The 24,109-nt window shown below is 40.0% G+C and overlaps 1 protein-coding gene across 10 annotated transcripts in view; it reads left to right on the forward strand.

The window, feature by feature from the left end:
- ATP8A1 (ATPase phospholipid transporting 8A1) overlaps positions 1-24,109 on the forward strand; it is a 77,626-nt gene that overhangs the window by 42,907 nt on the left and 10,610 nt on the right. For all 10 annotated transcript variants that reach the window (XM_083630155.1, XM_083630157.1, XM_083630153.1 and 7 more), the window contains 15 exons: positions 713-785; positions 1,884-1,989; positions 3,494-3,576; positions 3,701-3,750; positions 4,586-4,655; positions 6,771-6,855; positions 8,123-8,262; positions 9,314-9,452; positions 11,295-11,359; positions 13,889-14,061; positions 18,456-18,639; positions 18,736-18,846; positions 20,803-20,877; positions 20,979-21,101; positions 23,716-23,794. In XM_083630155.1, coding sequence (XP_083486281.1) covers positions 713-785; positions 1,884-1,989; positions 3,494-3,576; positions 3,701-3,750; positions 4,586-4,655; positions 6,771-6,855; positions 8,123-8,262; positions 9,314-9,452; positions 11,295-11,359; positions 13,889-14,061; positions 18,456-18,639; positions 18,736-18,846; positions 20,803-20,877; positions 20,979-21,101; positions 23,716-23,794 — 1,556 coding nt within the window. The remainder of the gene's footprint in view (positions 1-712; positions 786-1,883; positions 1,990-3,493; positions 3,577-3,700; positions 3,751-4,585; positions 4,656-6,770; positions 6,856-8,122; positions 8,263-9,313; positions 9,453-11,294; positions 11,360-13,888; positions 14,062-18,455; positions 18,640-18,735; positions 18,847-20,802; positions 20,878-20,978; positions 21,102-23,715; positions 23,795-24,109) is intronic.

Here is a 24,109-nt window from a genome sequence, read left to right on the forward strand (position 1 = left end):
TGGCTGGACTCCCCCAGCCACATAGTGAAATTGATAGTGTACATAAGTGGCACAATTCCTGACTCTGAAGGAGAGTACCTCTTAATGCAGTGTCACAGTTTGAATGCCACAGGTATCTCCCTGTTGAGGATATAGGCACTGGAAGCTTTGCTGGTCACACAGGTATTGGTTACACAGTAAAATGTATATTTTTCTCCAAACCTGTTAAATTTCTAAACACATAAATACCCTGAGCTTAGAGTTCCCTTGTTAGCAAAACATTCATAAATGCCAGAGTCCAACAAAGTGAAATTCTTGCCTGATAGAAAACCTGGTAATAGCAGAAGTTGCTTTGCAACTTGCACATCCAAGTCATGATTTGATGTTGTAGTCGTCAAGTTATTAATATGCATGGGTAAACTAGCAAAGTTATAATTTGTTTATTATGTGTATTTGTATATCAAGATCCTATCTGGAACCCGCATATGGGCATTTCTTTTGTTGAAGTTAGCTGAACTATGCAAACAATCACTCAAATGAAGAGTAATTAAAATTTCAGGATTCCTTAATAAATACAGATTGCATTCCTGTATTAGTTAATACTATATTAGTTGATACTAACACACTGTAATCAAGCCCTGTGTCTGCTCTATAGCATGTGGTCCTAGGATGTGTATTATTAAGAGATAAATTAAATGTTTGTATGCTTTCATTTTTCTTTTATTTCTTTTAGGCAAGGCTCACAACCTGGAGATGAAAAAATGTTCAGCGATTCATCATTACTGGAAAACCTCCAAAACAAACATGTAAGATATAGAAATAAATACTACGTTTTTATGAAGAAAAAACGGAAATTCAACAAAGCAAAAGGAGCGTATCACAAACAGGAAACTTAATTCGTATTCCAGTCATCTGCACATGTACTTTCAATAAAGCCACATCGATTTAAATAAGATTTACTTTCATAAGGGTCTAACTAAAAGTTCCAAGTAAATGTGTGTAAAACACTGATGGCCACTTTTGTAAGAGGAGGATGTGGTTTGGAACAAAGAACCAGTGATCAGAGGGGTAGCCTTTTCTACTACAAAAACCTATTCCCTTCACGGCTTTAGGTGCCCATCTACCCATGCAATCAGGTTTAGGCTCCCATGCCTGCCTGTTATTTTCATGGAGGAAAGTTCTCATTCACTCCAGCAGGATATTCCCCCCCACCCACACACACACACATGTAGCAGGTTCAGGGGCTCCATTACACTGTCTCTTTGTGAAAAAGTGTCTTGAACTTAAAGACAAAACAGGTGACCAACACAAAGTGTATTTTGACCCTTCTGTTTCATTACCTTAATCCTTTCTCTCTTGCTGTCCACTTTTATTTAACTCCTTGCACATCCAGACATCTTCCCTTTAAATATTTAAATAGTATTTTAAAGTATCTCTTCTCTCAAGTTCTTAAACCCTGAACTTCCCTTATCTTTTTCCTTTCCTTTCATTTGTGTCCCTTTCCTATTCCTTGTCTTTCTTAGATTTAAGCCTGCTTAGGGGTTTATTATGTTAAATTCAATTTATGTTCACATTCAATCTGTTATAATTATTCCAGTAGGAATCCTTTAACTGGTGCATCTTGGGAGCACTAGTCCCCTGTATTAGCTTGCTTGACTCTCTGTTTTCCTTGAATAGCAGAAATATACCATATGCCCTGAGAATATACTGTTTAAGACAATACACTGTTTAATACCTTCCCATGTCTCCTTGTAGTTGACTGAAAATAAAACAAGTCTTGAGTCTGATAAAAAAAATAATATACTCTCCACAGCAACGGTTTGAACTATTCTTATATGCTTATAGCTTTAAATTTTGGAATGAGGCATAATTCATTTGTATTGTTTTATGTGTGTCTGTTTTAGCCAACTGCACCTATAATTTGTGAGTTTCTAACTATGATGGCAGTGTGTCATACAGCAGTTCCAGAAAGAGAGGATGATAAGATCATTTATCAAGCAGCTTCTCCAGGTAAGGTCATTGAAACCTGTGAAGAACGTTATACCCTTGTTGAACAGATTGACTAAGTTGATCCCCCCAAAAAAAGTTTTTTTAAAAAGTGACATAAAGTCAGCATATTATTAATGAGCAGGTTACGCTCCTCTACTGATCATAATGCATTCTGTTGTAAACACGTAAGATCATCGTGGGGACTCACCTGGTAAATCACTAGAATAAAGGATTTTCTTAGGTACTTAATACCAGTGTTTTTCTTCTAGGAAAAGGTGCCGGTACTGCTTACCCTTGAATACCCCCAGAAAAGAAGCACTGCTAATTACAACTTGATTGTGTCAAGTTAGTACAACCGCAAGCAGAAGCATAGTGTAAGGGCACAAAAAATTAGTTTTTTGTGCTTCCCCGGATGCAGGCATTCCCCCTCCTGCCCGCCTGCCTCACCTGAGCAGCCCGCCATACAGTAGCTGGGAGAGGATGCGCTCTTGCATCTCTCAGCCGTGCGGCATCCCCCACCAACAGGGGAAGCGAGCAGACAGCACAACCAGTAGCAGTGGTGGCACCCACAAATGTGACACCGCTGCTCCTCAGCTCCTTCCCACAGCAGGAGTGCTACATGGAGGCACCTGTTAGGGCAGAGGTAGGCAACCTAAGGCCCGGGGGTCAGATGCGGCCCATTCGCCTTCTTAATCCGGCCCGTGGGCGGTCCGGGAATCAGCGAGTTTTTACATGAGTAGAATGTTTCACTTTATTTAAAATGCATTTCTGGGTTATTTGTGGGGCCTGCCTGGTGTTTTTACATGAGTAGAATGTGTGCTTTTATTTAAAATGCATCTCTGGGTTATTTATGGGGCATAGGAAATCGTTCATTTCCCCCCAAAAAATATAGTCCGGCCCCCCACAAGGTCTGAGGGACGGTGGACAGGCCCACGGCTGAAAATGGTTGCTGACCCCTGTGTTAGGGAGTGCAATGCTTTCTTTACCCTGGACCCTGGCAACCCACTCTATGCCACCAACAGCAAATTCACAAAACAGTCTCTCTATATATGTATATGAGAGAGAGAATCTGCCATGAACAGAGACTACCAACAGCATTTCACCATATGTATGCCCTGTTCTTGTGGGGGATGTGAACACAAGGTTAAAAGTATGGATCACTTCCTAAGCAGTGCTTCATGTGCAGGAAACACCCTTACTTGCTGGAACAGCCTTTGATTTAAAAGCCATTGACTCACTTTCAGTTTAGAACTGAAATATCCTAGTTTAGAGATGCCAAATAAGGAATTTCTTTCATATACAGAAGACAAAGGGGAAACTGTAACAGAGGTAGGAAGAGGCTGAAAGGCTTTACCAGGAACATTAATCACACGCATTAAAGAGTAAATACACCAGGAAACTTTAAATGTGTACTTTTTCTTCCCAATATTTAAGACATGAACTGCAGAGTATATAAAAATCGAGATTTCAGTGTTTTCACTTTTAGCAATTTGCTAGTCAAATAACAGGGAATGGTTTGTTACAGATGAAGGAGCACTGGTTAGAGCAGCCAAGCACCTCCATTTTGTTTTCACTGGAAGAACACCAGACTCTGTGATTATAGAATCTGTAAGTACATCTAAAATAGTAAAGATTTAACTGTTGTTGCTAATAGTTTTATTAATACCGAAAAAACATTTGGAAAACATTTTTAAAAGACTGAATTAATCATGATTTCATTTTTTTCCCCTAGCTTGGACAGGAAGAAAGATATGAAATGCTAAATGTGCTAGAATTTACAAGGTAATTAAACACCTGTGAATTTTTTCTTGTTTAGTATTTAAGAAACAGTTTTTTCTTAGGTAAAGGAAGTCTCTTTTTGAAAAGGAAAAGTTTGAGAAAATGGACATTCAAAGCATAATTTAATTCGTGAGCCGTCCTATATTTGGGCTTTTAAGCACAACAAAATAAGCTAGAAAACTAGAGTAGGAGAGAGAAAGAGTGTAATATAGCGATAAAGTACAAAATAAGATTTTTAAAGAGACTGATAAAAGCACAAAGAAATTAAAAGAACAAAAACAGGAAAATATGCAATTCATTGTTCACAGAAATAGTACAGCTGTAAAGTCCATCCTATTTATCATTTATTAATTATTAAATAACCCTTAACACCTCATACTGCTAATTTTCTCATTCCAGCAACATAAATTTAAAACAGCATTATATTGAATCTTTTTAGTTACTCACCCTTCCCAGTGTTTCTTATAGTACATAATTTACAAATAAATTATAGTTCTATTGTCATATACCATTTCCCCCAGGTCTTTTAATGTTGGGGGGGAGTTCTGCCCCTCATTTTTTAAAACAGAAAACCTATGTGTGAAAAGACCACTCTTATTTTATCAAAACTTACATTGTTTCATAGATGGAATATTTTGCAAACATTTGTAGGGCGGGGAGGGGGTAGGCCTTATATTTTAGAGGATATTTATTTTTTCTCTCCGGTAAACATTATCTCATTTCAAGATATGTGGAATCAATGCTTATGCTCCATCTTATATATGTTTATTGTATAAGTCTATCACACCCTACTAAGTTGCTTAAAACCTGTTTGAAATGGAACATGCCTTTCATTCAGTTCTAGGAAAAGAATGTCTGTGATTGTCCGCACGCCTACAGGAAAATTAAGACTTTACTGCAAAGGGGCTGTAAGTTGTTGGCCATGTTGTTGTTGTTTTCATTTTCCATTTCTTTGCACTATTTGCTATCAAGGATTGGCTGTGAAGCGTTATGTTAGACGTAGGCCCAATAGAGATTACCGTTTTATGGAGTGGAAAGACGTCCCCGCATTTACAGTGGTGGTTATTTGTATTATTAATACATGGCAGGTGACATTAAGTAGGGAAGATAATTCCTTTGAACTACAGATTCTCATAATACAGTTTTAGAGACTACATCCCAGCATCCCTAGTGCATTCCAGCAACAGTGAGATGGTGGTCCGTGGGGCCTACCTTTCAATCAGCGCTCTGAACTTGTTTTCTCACAGAAATCTGAATCACAGAAAGTCAATCCCATACTCCCATGCATGTAAGATGTTCTCAGTTGGAATGAGCTTCCCCTCGTGGATGGAGGCAGGAACACTGAGAGAGGTTCTGAATCATTCATTCATTCCTGTCTTTGCATGAAGCAGGTGCTGGGTACACTCTTAGTCTTGTCTTCTGTAGCTCAGGCCTGAATACAGTGGTACCTCAGGTTAAGTACTTAATTCCTTCCGGAGGTCTGTTCTTAATAGTGTAACAGTAACCTGAAACTGTTCTTAACCTGAAGCACCACTTTAGCTAATGGGGTCTCCTGCTGCTGCCGCGCCGCCGGAGCACGATTTCTGTTCTCATCCTGAAGCAAAGTTCTTAACCCGAGGTACTATTTCTGGGTTAGCGGAGTCTGTAACCTGAAGCATATGTAACCTGAAGCAAATGTAACCCGAGGTATCACTGTAGTGTAGCGTGCGTAATTATGTTTTATTGTTTCAATTTTCTGTTATTTTGTGGCATTAGTCATTGTCTCTGTTTTCCTTTGGTCCTGTCTTGGTGACTGTGGTTTAAATGTTTCTCCTCCATGTTAGTTCCCTCGCTCTTGGTCCTGGTGTTATCTACCCTCAGCATCCTGCTACTGTAATTTTCTTATTCTAGTACATTCCCCATTTTGTAGAGCCTGTGTTTTTAAAGACTTTTAAAAAATAGTATGTTGTTGCCTCCCTATTCCTTGATCTCTCCATCTGTCTGTCTACCTTGGTCCAAGCCCTTCTAAGTCTTCATCCTGTTTCCTAGTTTCCTATGTGCTCCGAGCTGTAGACTGCAGCAGCAGTGAGCACACATAAACACCTAAAGCAGGACTGGGAAAATTTTGGCCTATTGGGCCACAACTCCCATCATCCCCAACCTTTGGCCGTGCTCTAGCTGGGGCTGATGGGAGTTGTAGTCCCACAATATATTGAGGACCAAAGGCTACCACAATGGGGATAGTGTATATTATCTGTGTTTTGCAGGATGCTCAGGTTATGTTTGTACGCTCAGGTTGAATTACACATGTGCTTTGCATGGTCTGGTCCTTTCCCTTTTCTGGCATCTTAAGCTTTTTAGTTTGGTTTGGTTTGGTTCTTTTGCCTATCCTGCACCAAATTACGGCTAGGATTTGCTTGTCTGTCAACCACCACTTTAAAAAGAAATTCATTATTGTGTACTGATGAAATATCAGACCAGTTGGATAAATCATCAAATATATGAGAAGAAAGGGTGATAAAGGGAAGGCAAATGGCATAAATGACAGCTAAATGGCAGGTTTAGGGTATATGTCAATTAGAGGCACTACTGTGGGTTAAAGAGTCCTGTAGACTGTACCTATTTAATAAGGAAGTATATAGCCTGGGACAATCCACCAGTGACATAAGCACCAAACATTTGCAGTACAGATCCCATAAATCAGTTACATATCAAATGTGCAACTGACCCACATACTACAGTAAAGGCTGTGAATATTGGCAGTATATTGTGTGTATTGCACTGGTGCAAACACATCTGCTACAGAATTTGTTGAGTAACAGGAATCAAAAATCCGCTTTTCAGTCATAACCTTAAAAAACATTTGTGTGTGACTTTTTTCTGAAAAGTGTTATACGAATGTTCTGCATAAATAAATAAATTAATAACAGTATGATGATTTACAGTTGGACTGTAGTTATTACAGAAATGCATTTCCTCTTTTAATTTTTTCCCCATTGCTTTGTAAAAGAAATCTTGCTTCAATTTGTTTTGTTCCATTATAGGACACAGTAATTTATGATCGCCTGGCTGAAAATTCAAGATACAAGGAAATTACCCTGAAACATTTAGAGCTGTTTGCTACAGAAGGTATTATTATTTGCATAATAGTTGGTTATGTATAAAACCATTAATGTAATAACAATACTATGATTTTGTAACAATTGGTGGTTATTGTAAAAGAGCCCTCACTTTCTTCATTGAAGTTCATGCAATGTAATGTAGTGGTTCTTCCTTTTTCATCGTGACTGAGAGATGCCTTTACGCATGTACATAGCTTGATTCCTCTTCCGTTAATTTCTCTGCTTTTGATTACATTAGTTTGGTAGATGAATGTGTGAAATGATCTCATTGAGAAGCATAGTGTTTGAGATAATGTGAGGGAATGTGAAAGGTGTGTCTGTGGGTATTATGCTCCTGTTGGTCCATTCACACATGTAAGTAGCAATACGATGCAACAGTTATCAAAGGAAAAAGAGCTTGTGCGAACAAATACAAAATTTTAGTTCATCTTGAAATTTAAGATTTTGATTGGTTCAAAAACATCTGATACATTTAGCAATTACCTATACCCCAAACCAGGTTCACTTCTCTTATAAAGGAGGTGGTGATTTTTCATGGAAGAGTAGCAGATTGGTGGCAAATGTTTGCAATTATGTTGTCAGATGCTCACATACAAGCTGGCTGTCCTCTGAGAGGAATACTATCTTTGTAATGGAGTGGTCACATTCTTTTGGATTCATTATAACTAATTATCCAGACGCAATATCATTTCTCATTTCCATATGTTGGTGTATTAATCAAATTAGCACAATACTTTTGTGTTTATTTTGTATGATTTACTTTTATGTCTTTATTCTGCTTTCCTAAATATATATTTTTTTTGTTTTAAGAAGAATAGTTTGTGCTTTGGTGTTCTGAACACCTTTCCTTGACTTGAGTTGTAATACTGTATAGGAGGAGGGGTGGGGTGGTTTGAAAGTTATGGTAGTTCCCATTGTTTCTAATGTACCTGAATACCTGTGAACATTTGGATTGAAACACTAACGTGAAGCTACTATATACTGGAAGAATCTGGAGTTATGATGTGCTGTTTTTTAGAAGAAGCGGGGGCGCATCGTATGAGGTGTAGACGTTGCTTCTGTCTGGATATCAGTGTAAGATAAAAATGGTTCTGTGGCTTCTGTGGCTATTTTATATATTCAGGAAGCATTTTTTGTTTCCAGATTCTAAACTCTACTACAAACTCAGATGACAAAGGATATTTGTGATGCGAGGTACCATATGAAACCAATACTGTAAAATGATAAAGAAATGAATAATTATTGAACCTTGTATGACCATTTTATTTCCTTAGGCTTGAGAACACTTTGTTTTGCTGTTGCTGAGATTTCAGAAAACGACTACCGAGAGTGGCTAAACATCTATCAAAGAGCTGCAACTGCTGTACAAAATAGAGCGCTGAAACTTGAAGAGAGTTATGAACTAATTGAAAAAGTAGGTGCTGTGTGTTGCCTGAATATGTTACTTGTATCTGGCATATCTTGCACCTTTTGAAGCTAATGCTGATCATTTTTAGAATTTTATTGCATCTCAGTTTGCTCAAACAATTTAAAAAGAAGCCCAGTACCCCTTTATACTGAGCTGAAAGGTGGTGAATTATGTGGAGGCATCCCTCAGTCCAGCTCTCTTGGTTGAGGCTGGGGAACAAATAACCAGGAGTTCGATCAGTGGGTTGCCCGTCATCGGTAGCCAGCATAAAGCCCCCAAATAGGATGTTCCATGAGTGGCAAGGCAGCAGAACTGAGCCAGGCTGGATCCTGCGAATCAGACCTGATTTGGACATACTGTGCTAGCCTTGAGCTGGCGCAGAGATCAGTCCAGATCCTGCCTCTCCACCTTCTACTAAAAATGTGGGATGGGGAGGGGAAGTGGTTTGAATGGTGCCATAAGTCTTTTTTGGAAAACCCAAAATATGGCCAGCACACTGATGTGAAACAAAGCCTTTTTAATTTAATTTGTTAAGCTTCATCAAATAATGCTTTTTATGCCTTGGGCTACTGGGCCTATGTACTTTGGCCTAGTCATTTATATACAAGAAAGCCTTGAAAGAGAGCTGAAGTTTTTCCCACTAAGGCCATCCCTTCCCAAATGTCTTGCCCATGTCTTCAAAAATACCACTACTGATAAAATGCCTAATGCCCCATGGTTTTCCAGAGTAGCAGGAAAGAGAATGAACTGTCTCAAAATGAATGATCGCTTCTAAAAAATGTTAAGGAAGCCAGAAAGATCCAGATGATTTCCTCCTGCTGCTGTTGCTGTTCCCAGAAAGAATGACTGTAAGAACAAATCAAAATAGGCATGAAGAGCAAAGCGTTGCAAATTATACATTAAGGCATTCAGCCCAATTCTAAGCAAACATTGAAAATAAGTGTCACTGAAATATTTCAAAGTAAATGATTCTGTATTTATTTATTTTTTACATTCAAAACTGTATTTGTGGTGGTGGTTGTTGTTTAAAAACCTCTCTGATATGCTCTTTTCAAAGAACCTTCAGCTACTTGGAGCTACAGCCATAGAAGATAAGTTACAAGACCAAGTGCCTGAAACAATAGAAACTCTAATGAAAGCAGATATTAAAATTTGGATCCTTACTGGAGATAAGCAAGAGACTGCTATTAACATTGGTAATGTGTAAGACTTCAGTCTTCATGCTACATTGTTCTTTTACATCTTTAAATAATAGTAAAATAATAATAATGGAAAGAAATATGCATTTGTGTACTGGGAACAAGTGAGTGCTGCTCTTTCTGACCTAGACCTGCATTTACCCTAAGGTGCCCTGAGATGCAGGTGTCACTTATGAGAAAGCGCTTCCTCTTGGCTACAGGCTAGGACGCAAAGATGAGAGACAGGGTGCCCTTGCCAAGCTAGAAGGCAACAGGATATTTCTGGCTTGAGAAAGAAAAAATAATGCCATTCATTGTGCTGCCTCTCCTCTCGCCTTTACACCCCCCACTGAGGTAGACACATTGCTAAGGCACAAGCTTAACCCCAAAGTGGCTTTTTCTCTTGCCACTTCACCATAAAGAGGAGCAAGCAAGACACTCTTCACACTGCCCCTCCCTCTCTCCCCTCCCTGGGGAAGGCATGATCCAGAGAGCCTGACTACAAGTGTCAAACCATCTTTTGCCTGTTGGTAGCGGCAGACATTCATTCACAGGGTCCAGGTTCAGAATGCCTTTCTCCTCCTCCCCAGGAGAAGGAGTTGCTCTGGCCCCAGTGTGACCCTCCCCATGGTCGAAGATACCGTATTTTTCGCTCCATAAGACACACTTTTTCCCTCTTAAAAACTAAGGAGAAATGTCTGCGCATCTTATGGAGCGAATGTGTGGTACCTGGAGCTAAACTGCCGGAGTGCAGCACGCTCCTGAGCTGCTCTTTGGGGCTGGCGGTGGAAGCCCCAGGTGCCAGCAGAGCAGCCGGGGCTTCCCTCTCCAGCCCCGAAAAGCTCTTGCTTAGCCGTTCGCAGCCTCCCCAGCCCGGGAGAGGCTGTGCGTGGCTATCCCATAAGCCAGGAGAGCTTCCTGTCCTGGCTTCTGGGATTCAGAATATTTGTTTTCTTGTTTTCCTCTTCCAAAAACTAGGTGCGTCTTATGGTCTGGTCCGTCTTAGATTCCTTTCGGGTCCTCAGGTGCCCTGTGTTTTCCTCTGCCCTTTTCATGAGTTTCATCTCTCTCTGTCCTCTCCTCTTTTTGTTGTTGTTGGTTGTTATGTTAGGTGGGTATGCACATTTGTAAGTTTTCAGATCCCTTCCTTCACCTGTTTCTCTCTCCTTGCTTGCCCACTCCATCTGGTGTATTTGTTTGTTTGATTTCTTTTGTCACTGTTTCCCTCTCCCTTTTTGCTTCTGTGGGTTTGGGAGATCAGGTTGTTGGTCACTTTATGGGGTAGGTTTGGTCAGTCGGGGTTTGCCCTGTGCCCTTTGGGGCCAGAACTGTGATGAGACCAGAGGTATGCTCAGCTTACGCTGCGATACTTGCAATAAAGGGCAAGTCTGTATTAAGAGACACATTTTTCACAATTCCCACACCCTCTGGAATACGGGATCACATTTGTGACAGGGATTGGAGAGGTGCATTCTCTGATTCTAGCTCAGAGAGGAGCATGGCTCTGTCAGTTTTGTGCCTTTTTTGGTCTGATGCACAGCATCTAGCTGTTCTCCTTATGGCCGCCCCTGCTGGCTCACCACATTACAGCATGACAGAAAGAGGGCAAGAGATTAGACTGTACTGTCTCCCTCACCCAGAGTCTCACAAACAGATGCTTTCCCCCTTCCCCTGCAGTGGGAACTCCCCATATTCTTATCAAGGATGCACACATGAATATCATTGAAGATCCAATGGTGCAGGTGGCTGGCCCTGCTGGCAGGGATAGGTCAAAGGGCAGACAATCCCATAAATCCAGGCATAAAAGTCAAACACCAACACTAATTTCTCTTAATAAAATATTGTATTTCTTTCTAACAGGGCACTCATGTAAACTCTTGAGAAAGAACATGGGGCTACTAGTCATAAATGAAGGCTCTCTCGATGTAGGTATAATGGGGGAAAAAGTGCTAATGCCTATGTGCTATCATTTACAATGCATGGGTCTCTGGAAAAACTTTAAACCGTCAGTATGTGTTTGGATCAAATTACTAAAAATATACAGTATGCAGAAAAGCATGTATGTGGCTGACACATATATCCCCCTGGTAAAGGTAAAGGACCGCTGACCATTAGGTCCAGTCGTGGCCAACTCTGGGGTTGCGGCACTCATCTCGCTTTATTGGCCAAGGGAGCTGGCGTACAGCTTCCGGGTCATGTGGCCAGCATGACTAAGCCGCTTCTGGCGAACCAGAGCAGTGCACAGAAACGCTGTTTACCTTCCCGCCAGAGCAGTACCTATTTATCTACTTGCACTTTGACGTGGGGACGCGGGTGGCGCTGTGGGTAAAACCTCAGCGCCTAGGACTTGCCGATCGCATGGTCGGCGGTTCGAATCCCCACAGCGGGGTGCGCTCCCGTCGTTCGGTCCCAGCGCCTGCCAACCTAGCAGTTCGAAAGCACCTCTGGGTGCAAGTAGATAAATAGGGACCGCTTACCAGCGGGAAGGTAAACGGCGTTCCGTGTGCTGCGCTGGCTCGCCAGATGCAGCTTGTCACGCTGGCCACGTGACCCGGAAGTGTCTGCGGACAGTGATGGCTCCCGGCCTCTAGAGTGAGATGAGCGCACAACCCTAGAGTCTGTCAAGACTGGCCCGTACGGGCAGGGGTACCTTTACCTTTACCTTTTTTACTTTGACGTGCTTTCGAACTGCTAGGTTGGCAGGAGCAGGGACCGAGTAACGGGAGCTCACTCCGTTGCGGGGATTCGAACCGCTGACCTTATGATTGGCAAGTCCTAGGCTCTGTTAGCATCTAATAAAAGAATTCAGCTTTTTCTTGCTGCTGCACCAGTTCTTGTTCTTCTTGGAGGGGGCAGGATGACACTGAATGCAATGAAGTTGTGTCATGTGTTTATTTTACTAGATTTTATCAGAGAGAGAAATATGGGTTGGTGACAGCAATGCATCCTTGTAAAGTCGAGCCAGTCCCTGACTCGTCTCTCCTCACTTCAGATGCTTCCTAATTTGAGATTCAGTGTAGCTGACTCTTTGTATGCCACCAGAGGGTGGTACTGAGTTACTGAACTTAAATAACATACAAAAAGAACAAAAAGACAAGGACAATATGTAAAAATAGCAAGTGATAAGTGATACAAATTGAAGTACTGATACAGTATATTGGCTAAGAGTAAGAGCTATGCATCCATTCAAATCTCACCTCCATACTAAACTTTATAGGCGGCCTTAGGTAAGCTATTACTCTATTAGCTTCATTTCCTCAATCCCCATCTGCAATATAGGGATAATAATAATAGCCTACCTTATATGGATGTTGAAGATGTTTTAAGTGACATACTTTTGAATTGCAAAATGTTAATGTTGTACAATAATGTGAAAATGCAAAAAATATGAAGAAAGGCTAGGCATAGTTAATACTTGGAAATTCTGTGGATTTCTGTAACATTATTCTTCATAGTAGTAAGGTAAAGGTAAAGGGACCCCTGACTATTAGGTCCAGTCATGGCCAACTCTGGGGTTGTGGCGCTCATCTCGCTTTATTGGCCAAGGGAGCCAGCATACAGCTTCCGGGTCATGTGGCCAGCATGACTAAGCCACTTCTGGCGAACCAGAGCAGAGCACGGAAACGCCGCTTACCTTCCCGCCAGAACGGTACCTATTTATCTGCTTGCACTTTGACGTGCTTTCGAACTGCTAGGTTGGCAGGAGCAGGGACTGAGCAATGGGAGCTCACCCCATTGCGGGGATTCGAACCGCCGACCTTCTGATCGGCAAGACCTAGGCTCTGTGGGTGCTATAGAAGGTACTGGTGGGCGAACCACTACAAAGTTAGTAGTAGGATGTGCTTAAAAATTGAATTCCTTGCTGTGGGTCCCATTATACTGAAATGGCATAATTTGATCAGTTCGTGAAAACGGAGAGCACCAATGAATACTGAGAATCTGATTTTAAGATAGCTTGCACCCATACGGTTCATGGCTAAAATAGTAAATGCCATTCATCTGATGGAAATGAAAGAACTACAAATGTTATAAATCATGGAATTTACATTTCTGTAGGTCAGTGATCATGAAGCTTTCTGGGTCAGTAGGCACTGGTAATAATACTCCTAGCTAATGAATGAATCTGTAATAAAAGGCAACAGGTTACATCAATGTAATCCCACTGAACTTGATAGCAGTATACCTGTGTATGTGGTAAAAAAGTCATCCACTAAATATCACCCCAAGAGGGTCTCCTGGCTTTTACAGTGGGATTTTTATTTTCCCTGGCTATTTTGTGGCAATACTGATGTGGTCCTTATTCATCATTGTTGTTTTAAAAGCTACTGATGCATTAGTTACATCAAGGCAGAATATAATAGTTTCATAGTTAATTGATAAATGTATATCAAAAGTATAAAACTGTTCAACAGAATTGAAGTGATACATATTTTTGGTGGTGATTTTTTTTACAGGCAACAAGAGAGACATTAAGCAATCATTGCAGCACTCTTGGTGATGCTTTGAGGAAAGAAAATGATTTTGCTCTTATTATTGATGGTAAAACACTGAAGTATGCGTTGACATTTGGTGTAAGGCAATATTTCCTCGATTTGGCTCTGTCGTGTAAAGCTGTTATTTGTTGCAGGTAAAACTTTTTCTTCTTGAAAACAAAGCATTCATACAATTTTGAGATGTATAGCTCCTCAAAAAGTGTTTTCTATTTTTTGAATAATTTAGGTTATTAAGTAGCATAGCTGTCAACTTACAGATTTGAAAATAAGGGACCAGCAGCCAAAATAAGGGACCTGCAGCCTCACCTGTTCCAGTCTTCCTGTCCTCCTGCAGTCTGGTCAAATTCATGCTGGTAGCTTCGAGAACACTGTCCAACCAACTTTGTAACCAGAGGTTCAACTGAATAGAATCTGAATCACACGCACCACAAGGCCTATGCAGCCTCAACTTAAGATGGCTCCCCGGCCTGGCTTTGCACTGCAAAGTTTGCAGCAGCACGTGCAACAAAATGGCGTCCAGCATTCAAAAAAACCCTCAGCTTGCATTAACTAGCCACACACGAGGCATGCAAGCTCCACCCCCCAGTCATTCTTAGACTTCTTATTGGGTGAGCAACACAGCCAAGCAACACAGTTGGAGCCTCCCTCCTCCCTGGCCGGCAGGGAGGGAGGGAGAGGAGCTGCTTCCTTTGAAATTTAAGGGACATCATTTTTGTTGTTGTTGTTGTTTAGTCGTTTAGTCGTGTCCGACTCTTCGTGACCCCATGAACCAGAGCACGCCAGGCACTTCTGTCTTCCACTGCCTCCCGCAGTTTGGTCAGACTCATGTTTGTAGCTTCGAAGACGCTATCCAACCATCTCATCCTCTGTCGTCCCCTTCTCCTTGTGCCCTCCATCTTTCCCAACATCAGGGTCTTTTCCAGGGAGTCTTCTCTTCTCATGAGGTGGCCAAAGTATTGGAGCCTCAGCTTCACGATCTGTCCTTCCAGTGAGCACTCAGGGCGGATTTCCTTAAGAATGGATACGTTTGATCTTCTTGCCGTCCATGGAACTCTCAAGAGTCTCCTCCAGCACCATAATTCAAAAGCATCAATTCTTCGGCGATCAGCCTTCTTTATGGTCCAGCTCTCACTTCCATACATCGCTACTGGGAAAACCATAGCTTTTACTATACGGACCTTTGTTGGCAAGGTGATGTCTCTACTTTTTAAGATGCTGTCTAGGTTTGTCATTGCTTTCCTCCCAAGAAGCAGGCATCTCTTAATTTCATGGCTGCTGTCTCCATCTGCAGTGATCATGGAGCCCAAGAAAGTAAAATCTCTCACTGCCTCCATTTCTTCCCCTTCTATTTGCCAGGAGGTGATGGGACCAGTGGCCATGATCTTCGTTTTTTTGATGTTGAGCTTCAGACCATATTTTGTGCTCTCCTCTTTCACCCTCAATAAAAGGTTCTTTGATTCCTCCTCACTTTCTGCCATCAAGGTTGTGTCATCTGCATATCTGAGGTTGTTGATATTTCTTCCAGCAATCTTAATTCCAGCTTGGGATTCATCCAGCCCAGCCTTTCGCATGATGAATTCTGCATATAAGTTAAATAAACAGGGAGACAAAATACAGCCTTGTCGTACTCCTTTCCCAATTTTGAACCAATCAGTTGTTCCATATCCAGTTCTAACTGTAGCTTCTTGTCCCACATAGAGATTTCTCAGGAGACAGATGAGGTGATCAGGCACTCCCATTTCTTTAAGAACTTGCCATAGTTTGCTGTGGTCGACACAGTCAAAGGCTTTTGCATAGTCAATGAAGCAGAAGTAGATGTCTTTCTGGAACTCTCTAGCTTTCTCCATAATCCAGCGCATGTTTGCAGTTTGGTCTCTGGTTCCTCTGCCTCTTCTAAATCCAGCTTGCACTTCTGGGAGTTCTCGGTCCACATACTGCTTGAGTCTTCCTTGTAGAATTTTAAGCATAACCTTGCTAGCGTGTGAAATAAGTGCAATTGTGCGGTAGTTGGAGCATTCTTTGGCACTGCCCTTCTTTGGGATTGGGATGTAGACTGATCTTCTCCAGTCCTCTGGCCACTGCTGAGTTTTCCAAACTTGCTGGCATATTGAGTGTAGCACCTTAACAGCATCATCTTTTAAAATTTTAAATAGTTCAGCTGGAATACCATCACTTCCACTGGCCTTGTTATTTGCAGTGCTTTCTAAGGCCCATTTGACTTCACTCTCCAGGATGTCTGGCTCAAGGTCAGCAACCACACTACCTGGAGTGTACGAGACATCCATATCTTTCTGGTATAATTCCTCTGTGTATTCTTGCCACCTCTTCTTGATGTCTTCTGCTTCTGTTAGGTCCTTACCACTTTTGTCCTTTATTATGGTAATCTTTGAACGAAATGTTCCTTTCATATCTTCAATTTTCTTGAACAGATCTCTGGTTCTTCCCATTCTGTTGTTTTCCTCTATTTCTTTGCATTGCTCGTTTAAGAAGGCCTTCTTGTCTCTCCTTGCTATTTTTTGGAAATCTGCATTCAATTTCCTGTATCTTTCACTATCTCCCTCGCATTTTGCTTGCCTTCTCTCCCCCGCTATTTGTAAGGCCTCATTGGACAGCCACTTTGCTTTCTTGCATTTCCTTTTCATTGGGATGGTTTTCGTTGCTGCCTCCTGTATAATGTTGCGAGCCTCCATCCATAGTTCTTCAGGCACTCTGTTCAGCAAATCTAAATCCTTAAACCTGTTCCTCACTTCCACAGTGTATTCATAAGGGATTTGATTTAGATTGTATCTTACCGGCCCAGTGGTTTTTCCTACTTTCTTCAGTTTAAGCTTGAATTTTGCTATAAGAAGCTGATGATCTGAGCCACAGTCAGCTCCAGGTCTTGTTTTTGCTGACTGTATAGAGCTTCTCCATCTTTGGCTGCAGAGAATATAATCAATCTGATTTCGATGCTGCCCATCTGGTGATGTCCACGTGTAGAGTCGTCTCTTGTGTTGTTGGAAAAGCGTGTTTGTGATGACCAGCTTGTTCTCTTGACAGAACTCTATTAGCCTTTGCCCTGCTTCGTTTTGCTCTCCAAGGCCAAACTTGCCAGTTGTTCCTTTTATCTCTTGATTCCCTACTTTAGCATTCCAATCCCCTATAATGAGAAGAACATCCTTCTTTGGTGTCACTTCAATAAGGTGTTGTAAGTCTTCATAGAACTGGTCAATTTCAGTTTCTTCAGCACCAGTGGTTGGTGCATAAACTTGGATTACTGTTATGTTAAAAGGTCTGCCTTGGATTCGTATTGAGATCATTCTATCATTTTTGAGATTGCATCCCAGTACAGCTTTCGCCACTCTTTTGTTGACTATGAGGGCCACTCCATTTCTTTTGCGGGTTTCTTGCCCACAGTAGTAGATATGATGGTCATCCGAACTGAATTCGCCCATTCCCGTCCATTTTAGTTCTCTGATGCCCAGGATGTCAATATTTATTCTTGCCATCTCATTTTTGACCACATCCAACTTACCAAGGTTCATGGTTCTTACATTCCATGTTCCTATGCAATATTTTTCTTTACAGCATTAGACTTTCCTTTCGCTTCCAGGCATATCCGCAACTGAGCGTCCTTTCGGCTTTAGCCCAGCCGCTTCATCAGCTCTGGATCTACTTGTACTTGTCCTCCGCTCTTCCCCAGTAGCATGTTGGACGCCTTCCGACCTGAGGGGCTCATCCTCCAGCGTCATAACTTTTATATGCCTGTTGTCTTTGTCCATGGAGTTTTCTTGGCAGGGATACTGGAGTGGCTTGCCGGTTCCTCCTCCAGGTGGATCACGTTTGGTCAAAACTCTCCACTATGACCTGTTCATCTTGGGTGCCCTGCTCGGCATAGTTCATAGCTTCTCTGAGTTCTTCAAGCCCCTTCACCACGGCAAGGCAGTGATCCATGAAGGGGAAGGGACATCATTTAAGGGCCATTTAAGGGACATCCATCAATAACGGACAGCAACAGGACATGGGGCTGGAATAAGGGACTGTCCCTTCAAATAAGGGACACTTTTTCGGGTTAAAATTTGGGACAAACTGCATTTATTTGCTTTTAATGGCCATTTTGGTCTTCAAAATATGGCAACCCTACACTTAAAAATATAGTTATATGAAACATTTGTTCTTTTGCATTGCATGTGATATGATCAACAATATCGTAATTTCTTAGCAATAACATAACTGGATGGGCTTTCCTAAAGCCTGCCAACTAATTTGGAGAATGGCCTCAGTTGATGCTGGTGCCAGGCTACCATAATTTACTGATTTTGGTTTCTCTTGGCTTCTCAATTTTCCAATCAGTTTCCTCCATTTCTTTTTCAGTTTGTGAATCTTTTTTAAAAAAACAACAACATGAAAAAACAGTGGCTTCCAATGTAATGTGAAATCATAGAAGTTACATAAAAAGCATGCAGTAGTAATTGTGATTTTCTTTGCTGCCTTGCATTTAGAAAAATAAAATGGTAAAGTGGAATTTCTCAAAACATTTCTTTTATAGAGTTTCACCTCTTCAGAAATCTGAAGTTGTAGAAATGGTCAAAAAGCAGGTAAAAGTGGTAACACTGGCAATTGGAGATGGAGCAAATGATGTCAGCATGATACAAACAGCACATGTTGGTGTTGGCATTAGTGGCAATGAAGGGCTACAAGCAGCTAATTCTTCAGATTATTCAATAGCTCAGGTAAATGCCTTGATAAATGAACTTTTAAAAGACAGTTGTTTCAAGTGATAGATGCTGTGTACATATACCTAAACTTATTTCCATTATCATTTATAGTTCAAGTACTTGAAGAACTTACTATTGGTCCATGGTGCCTGGAATTATAGCAGAATTGCTAAATGCATCCTATACTGCTTCTACAAGAATATTGTCCTTTATATTATTGAGGTAATTATGGCATCCTATGCCAGAATATTTCTTTTCAAAATGGAGGAATCTGTGAACTTTTAAAAAAACCATCTACGAAGTGTAGAATTATTCTGTGTGTATTTTTTGTGCATTTTACAGGGGTTGCCAGCACTGTGTTTGCAGGCTCCAATTCGCTCACAAGTACTTCCTCTTGCCATACCTAGCCAACTGTGAATAGTCTCAGTAAATCTGCTCAAAAATCCACAGTGCATGAGGCTGCTTGCTCTTCCTGCTCTGCTCCTGTTCGCACTGACTTAGCCTCTCCTACATGCCCCCATAGCAGCCATCTTATGTTATGCCACACCCCATGGCAGCCATTTTATGACTGCTGCCCATGGCTCTTTCTCAAAATTCTTCATGTACTGATTGGTCCATGAAGATTGGCAACCCATATATATATATATATATATATATATATATATATATATATCTATTTTGATATGTAAAACCCAGTTCAAAATAGAAATACTAATTACTGGTTGGCAATATGAAAGCAGCACACATTTTTACATATTTATTTTATGGTTTATTGTGTCTAAGGCACATCATAATAACATAATTAAAATAATTAAAACGAATAAAAATAAATATATATACGCTGTGCTTCATCTTCTAAAGATGATGAGCTACTTCAGCAGGAAATCAGTTAATTTTCATCTCCAGCAGGACGCATTTTTCACAAATGTGGGATCAATATGGGAATTGTGGTGCATAGGCAAACTCGGGCCTCCAGATGTTTTGGGACTACAACTCCCATCATCCCTGACCACTAGTCCTGTTAGCTGGGGATGATGGGAGGTGTAGTCCCAAAACATCTGGAGGCCCGAGTTTGCCTATGCCTGATCTACCTCATGGAAAAGGCCTGGCACTCAGTTGACATGTGCAGAGCCTTTAAAAAGAGCATAGTTAGAACCAAACCACACCGTCTCACTGAGACCTTGTTTGTCTCCTTCCATCCCACTACTCTGAGCAAGGTGTCGTCCACAGTCATACCTTGGATCCCGAATGCCTTGTGAGTCAAACGTTTTGGCTCCCAAACGCCGCAAACCCAGAAGTGAGTGTTTGGTTTGCAAACGTTCTTTGGAACCCGAACGTCCGACGGGGCTTCCAATCGGAAGCCGTGCCTTGGTTTCTGAACGTTTTGGAAGTCGAACGGACTTTTGGAACTGATTCTGTTCGACTTCTGAGGTACCGCCATACATGGAAAACTTTAATAGGCCCTTGCCTATTTAAATCAAGTAATCCTTACATTTTGTTAATCCTTTAGCAATTTGAATTCCTACGTGTCTGTTCAGCATCCATGAGGATCAGAAATGTACTATTTTAAAAATAAAATTAGAACCAGGTTCCCTTGTGGCCCCTCAAAATATTGTGCGTTAAAAGACCAAATTGTTCACAGAAACCAGTCACATCCTTATAAACTGGGAATTTATAACAATGCATACAATTGTGACGTTAAACAAAACATGGACCACGGCTAAGTCTGTGTCACATTGTTTGCTAATTTCATTTTACTAACTTGCTCTTTTTAAACATATATCAATATTTGTACTGTGAAATATTTTAAATCAATATAATATATTTTGAATTCAAAAGAGAAAAAAATGGACAATGGTAAGGTGTACTTCTGAGTGGAATTGTCTTTTTGTGAGCCATTACTATTGTTATATTTTAAATTTGTAAGGATTTTAGTGCTTTTTCATTTAAAGTGAGTGTGGTTTGTTACACATTAAAAAATTAGTTTAAATGGATATAGAATTGACTCCTCAATTGTGTTTTATTGTATGGTCTAATTAAATACTAAAGTGTTATTCCCCCCCCCCCCCGTTTTTCTTGCTGAAATTGAAACTTTGCTCAAATTTAACAACACATTTTAAGAGTTAACACCAAATGTGTCCAAATAAGACTGACGAGCTTCAAAAATCTCTTCCTCAGATATGGTTTGCATTTGTTAATGGATTTTCTGGACAAATACTGTTTGAAAGATGGTGCATAGGACTTTACAATGTGGTAAGATATTGTACCCTATTTAGTCTGACATTTTAATTACTGTTAAAATACACTGATTTCTTAACAAATTGATCCCATGGTGTGTTTTGTTTATATGTTAGATGTTTACAGCCATGCCCCCACTGACTCTTGGAATATTTGAGAGATCCTGTCGAAAAGAAAATATGCTAAAATACCCCGAATTATACAAGACTTCTCAAAATGCCCTGGATTTCAACTCTAAGGTAGAAAATAGTTTAGTTATCTTTAGAATAGCATCATATGAATGTACATCCTGTTTCAGTTCTGCATGATTAAAAAGGATTAAATATATGATTAATAATGAAACTATTTTACATCACCACCAGGCTGTAAAATAATTGAATCAAATGTCACAAAAATGCAATCCACAAATTGCTATGTTGCACTAATTTTCCCCTCCATCTTAACGACTGCATAAATAGTAGAGACCCAGCAAGCCTCAAACACACTTTAACTCTGGACCTGGTAGCATACATGAATGTTGTGCCAGGGCTGTTTGCAGCCACATGGACACTAGACTATGCAGTGTCCTGGAGGCCAGGTAAGGCTGCAACTTGACTACAAGCATGGGTGAAATAGACCTCGAATTCCTTTCTTCTGCTGCTGGATGGATTCTGTCTGTCAGTGGGGAGGACAGTATTGAATACCATATTTAAAATGAAAATGGCACATGTTTTCATATTTGTCATTCGTGGTATTGGATTTTTTCTTTAAAATGTTTGATACCATATTTTAATCTTTTTTGTGTTTTATTCCCATTTATTCTATGGTATTTTGGATTTTAAACTTCCATATTTTATTTTAAATATTTTTAATTTATTTTTTCAACAAAAATAAAAAACAAACACAACAACAAAGAAAACTATAGATAGAAGCAATATCCAATCCATAAAATGGGATTCTCTTAATCTCATCTCCCCACCCCCGGTTCCTTAATTTTCTTTTCCAACTGCATATTATTTCTACTCCAAATTCTACCTCAAATTTCTTACATTATTTCTAAAATTACAAGTGTTCTTAAAATCCTGCCAATGTATTAGCCTCTTTACAGTACTTTTGTAAGTACATAATAAACATTTCCCATTCTTTTTTCAATTTCTTGACGTCTTCATTTCTGAGCTTTCCAGTTAATTTAGCCGTTTCAGCGTAGTCCATTAACTTGGTTTGCCAATCTTCTTTGGTCGGGACTCCTTCCTCTTTCCACCTTTGGGCTAACAGTATCCAGGCGGCCTAAACTTCCATATTTTAAAGCTTTTTAAAATTGCTTTTTACAAAGTATGTCAAAGTGACTGACACAATCAGTACGGAGCATAAAACAAAAACAAAAAAGGCAAACTCGGTTTTTTATTCATAGAGTATGTTTTTGTTCTTTGCATTTATTTTGTTGTTGGTCAATAGTCAGTTGCTCATAGTCAGGCCTGGTTAGTACTTATGATGGGAGAATAACCATATAGACTAAACATGCCCCAAGTAGTGCAACAAATAATGTGAAAGCTAAATAAACTTTTCCAAACTTTTAGCAAATTCGGATTAGGTTCTCATATTCATATGATAAACAGTGCTTTTGCAGAATATTTGAAGATTCTTTTTAGTTGTGCGAGTCTCTCCATTGTGACGGTTTTAATTCTTTGTTAGTTTTAGAAAGCTTTTGATTTTGCTGGGTTTATTTTGAGTACGTTTTCTGAATAAACGCTTACAAGCTACCTGCGGAGACAGAATGGTTGATTCAGGCTTGATGTGCAGAGGATCTGGAATCATTTGTTGCGTGGGTTTGTTATGTTAAAAAGGGTCAGAGTTTGTGGAGCCACTACGGAGGTTAAAGGATTAGCATGTAACAATAAGTACTGGTCAGGAAAATGGAAAAGTAGGCCTAATTTTCTTGCATCCACCTGTGCCTTCTGTCAAATAAAACTTGTGGCAGTGGCATAGCAAGGAGGAGAGAGAAAGGTTAATGAACAACACAAGTTCAAATGTGCTAAAGTATTGTGGCGTAAATTGGATCATACAACCTTACCTACTTGGGGAAAGTAACAAAGAAGTTGGAGACATAGTGGAACATTTTTTGAGGCAGGCAACTCAATTTCTGTTGTTTGAGCAACTTAAAACTATTAATGCCCTTCTGTTCAACACAATAAAGATTATGTTTTGGGAAAGTATATCTGATTATAAAACATGGGTATCTATTATATGAAAGAATTTACCAAAAGCTCTCTTCTTACTTTGTTTTTATATAATGTACAAAATGCTGGGTTTCTGCATTTGACTAGACTTGACACATTTTAGCAGGTGTTTCTAACACACATATAGTAAAAAGAAACAATTATAGAAAAAAATGTGTAATGAAGAAAACGTCTGTGTGTTTGTGTGTGCCAACAACTAATTCGTTTCTCTTTTCTTTTCACTCTATATTTTGAAATTGTTGTTTTATCATCTGTCCTCATGTTATACTGATTAGGATATAGAATAAAACCACAAACACTTAATGCTTAATGCTAATTTAGTGCATAATCAGTTAGTAGAACAAAGATGGTTTTACAATTTGGCTTTGCTTTTTCTATAGAAGGCATTCATTTCTTTAAAAACTAAAAAATTAAAAGTGAAAGATAGTGAACATCTTTCGAGAAACATAAACATAAATAAATGACCCATGAAGGGCTGTGAGGCAGAAAATGCATCAGTTATATTAGTTCTTAGCGGTGGTTCTTAGCGGTTTGAAAAACACATTTTCTGAATCTAACTAAAAGATAAAAAGAAGGTCAGAGTTCACACAGTTAGTTTTACCTCAAATGGTTCTCAGGAATGTTTGTTTTCCCTTAGGTTTTCTGGGTTCATTGTTTAAATGGCCTCTTCCACTCAGTAATTCTGTTTTGGTTTCCACTAAAAGCCATCCAGTATGGTAAGTAAATGAAATACAAAATTTGAAAATACTGTATGTATTTAAAATGGCAATATCCAGGGTTACACTAAAGCAAATTCTGTATTGTGATCTTAAATGTGGTCTTCTAACAGTTGATTATTATACAATATCGTCCCTTTTTCAGTTTGGGGAGCTAAAACATCTTTTTAAATTGCTAGTGTCATGTGATTTGGGGTATAATTGTTATGTAATAATGCAACAATGTTACACTAGTCTTATTTTAATACGTATCGATAGAAGTTCTTTTCGGATCTGTCTTCTTTCAAGCTGCATAGAGGGTCTTTTTCCAAACTG

Source organism: Podarcis filfolensis, assembly GCF_964270895.1.
Source record: "Podarcis filfolensis genome assembly, chromosome: 9".
NCBI classification, from domain to species: domain Eukaryota; kingdom Metazoa; phylum Chordata; class Lepidosauria; order Squamata; family Lacertidae; genus Podarcis; species Podarcis filfolensis.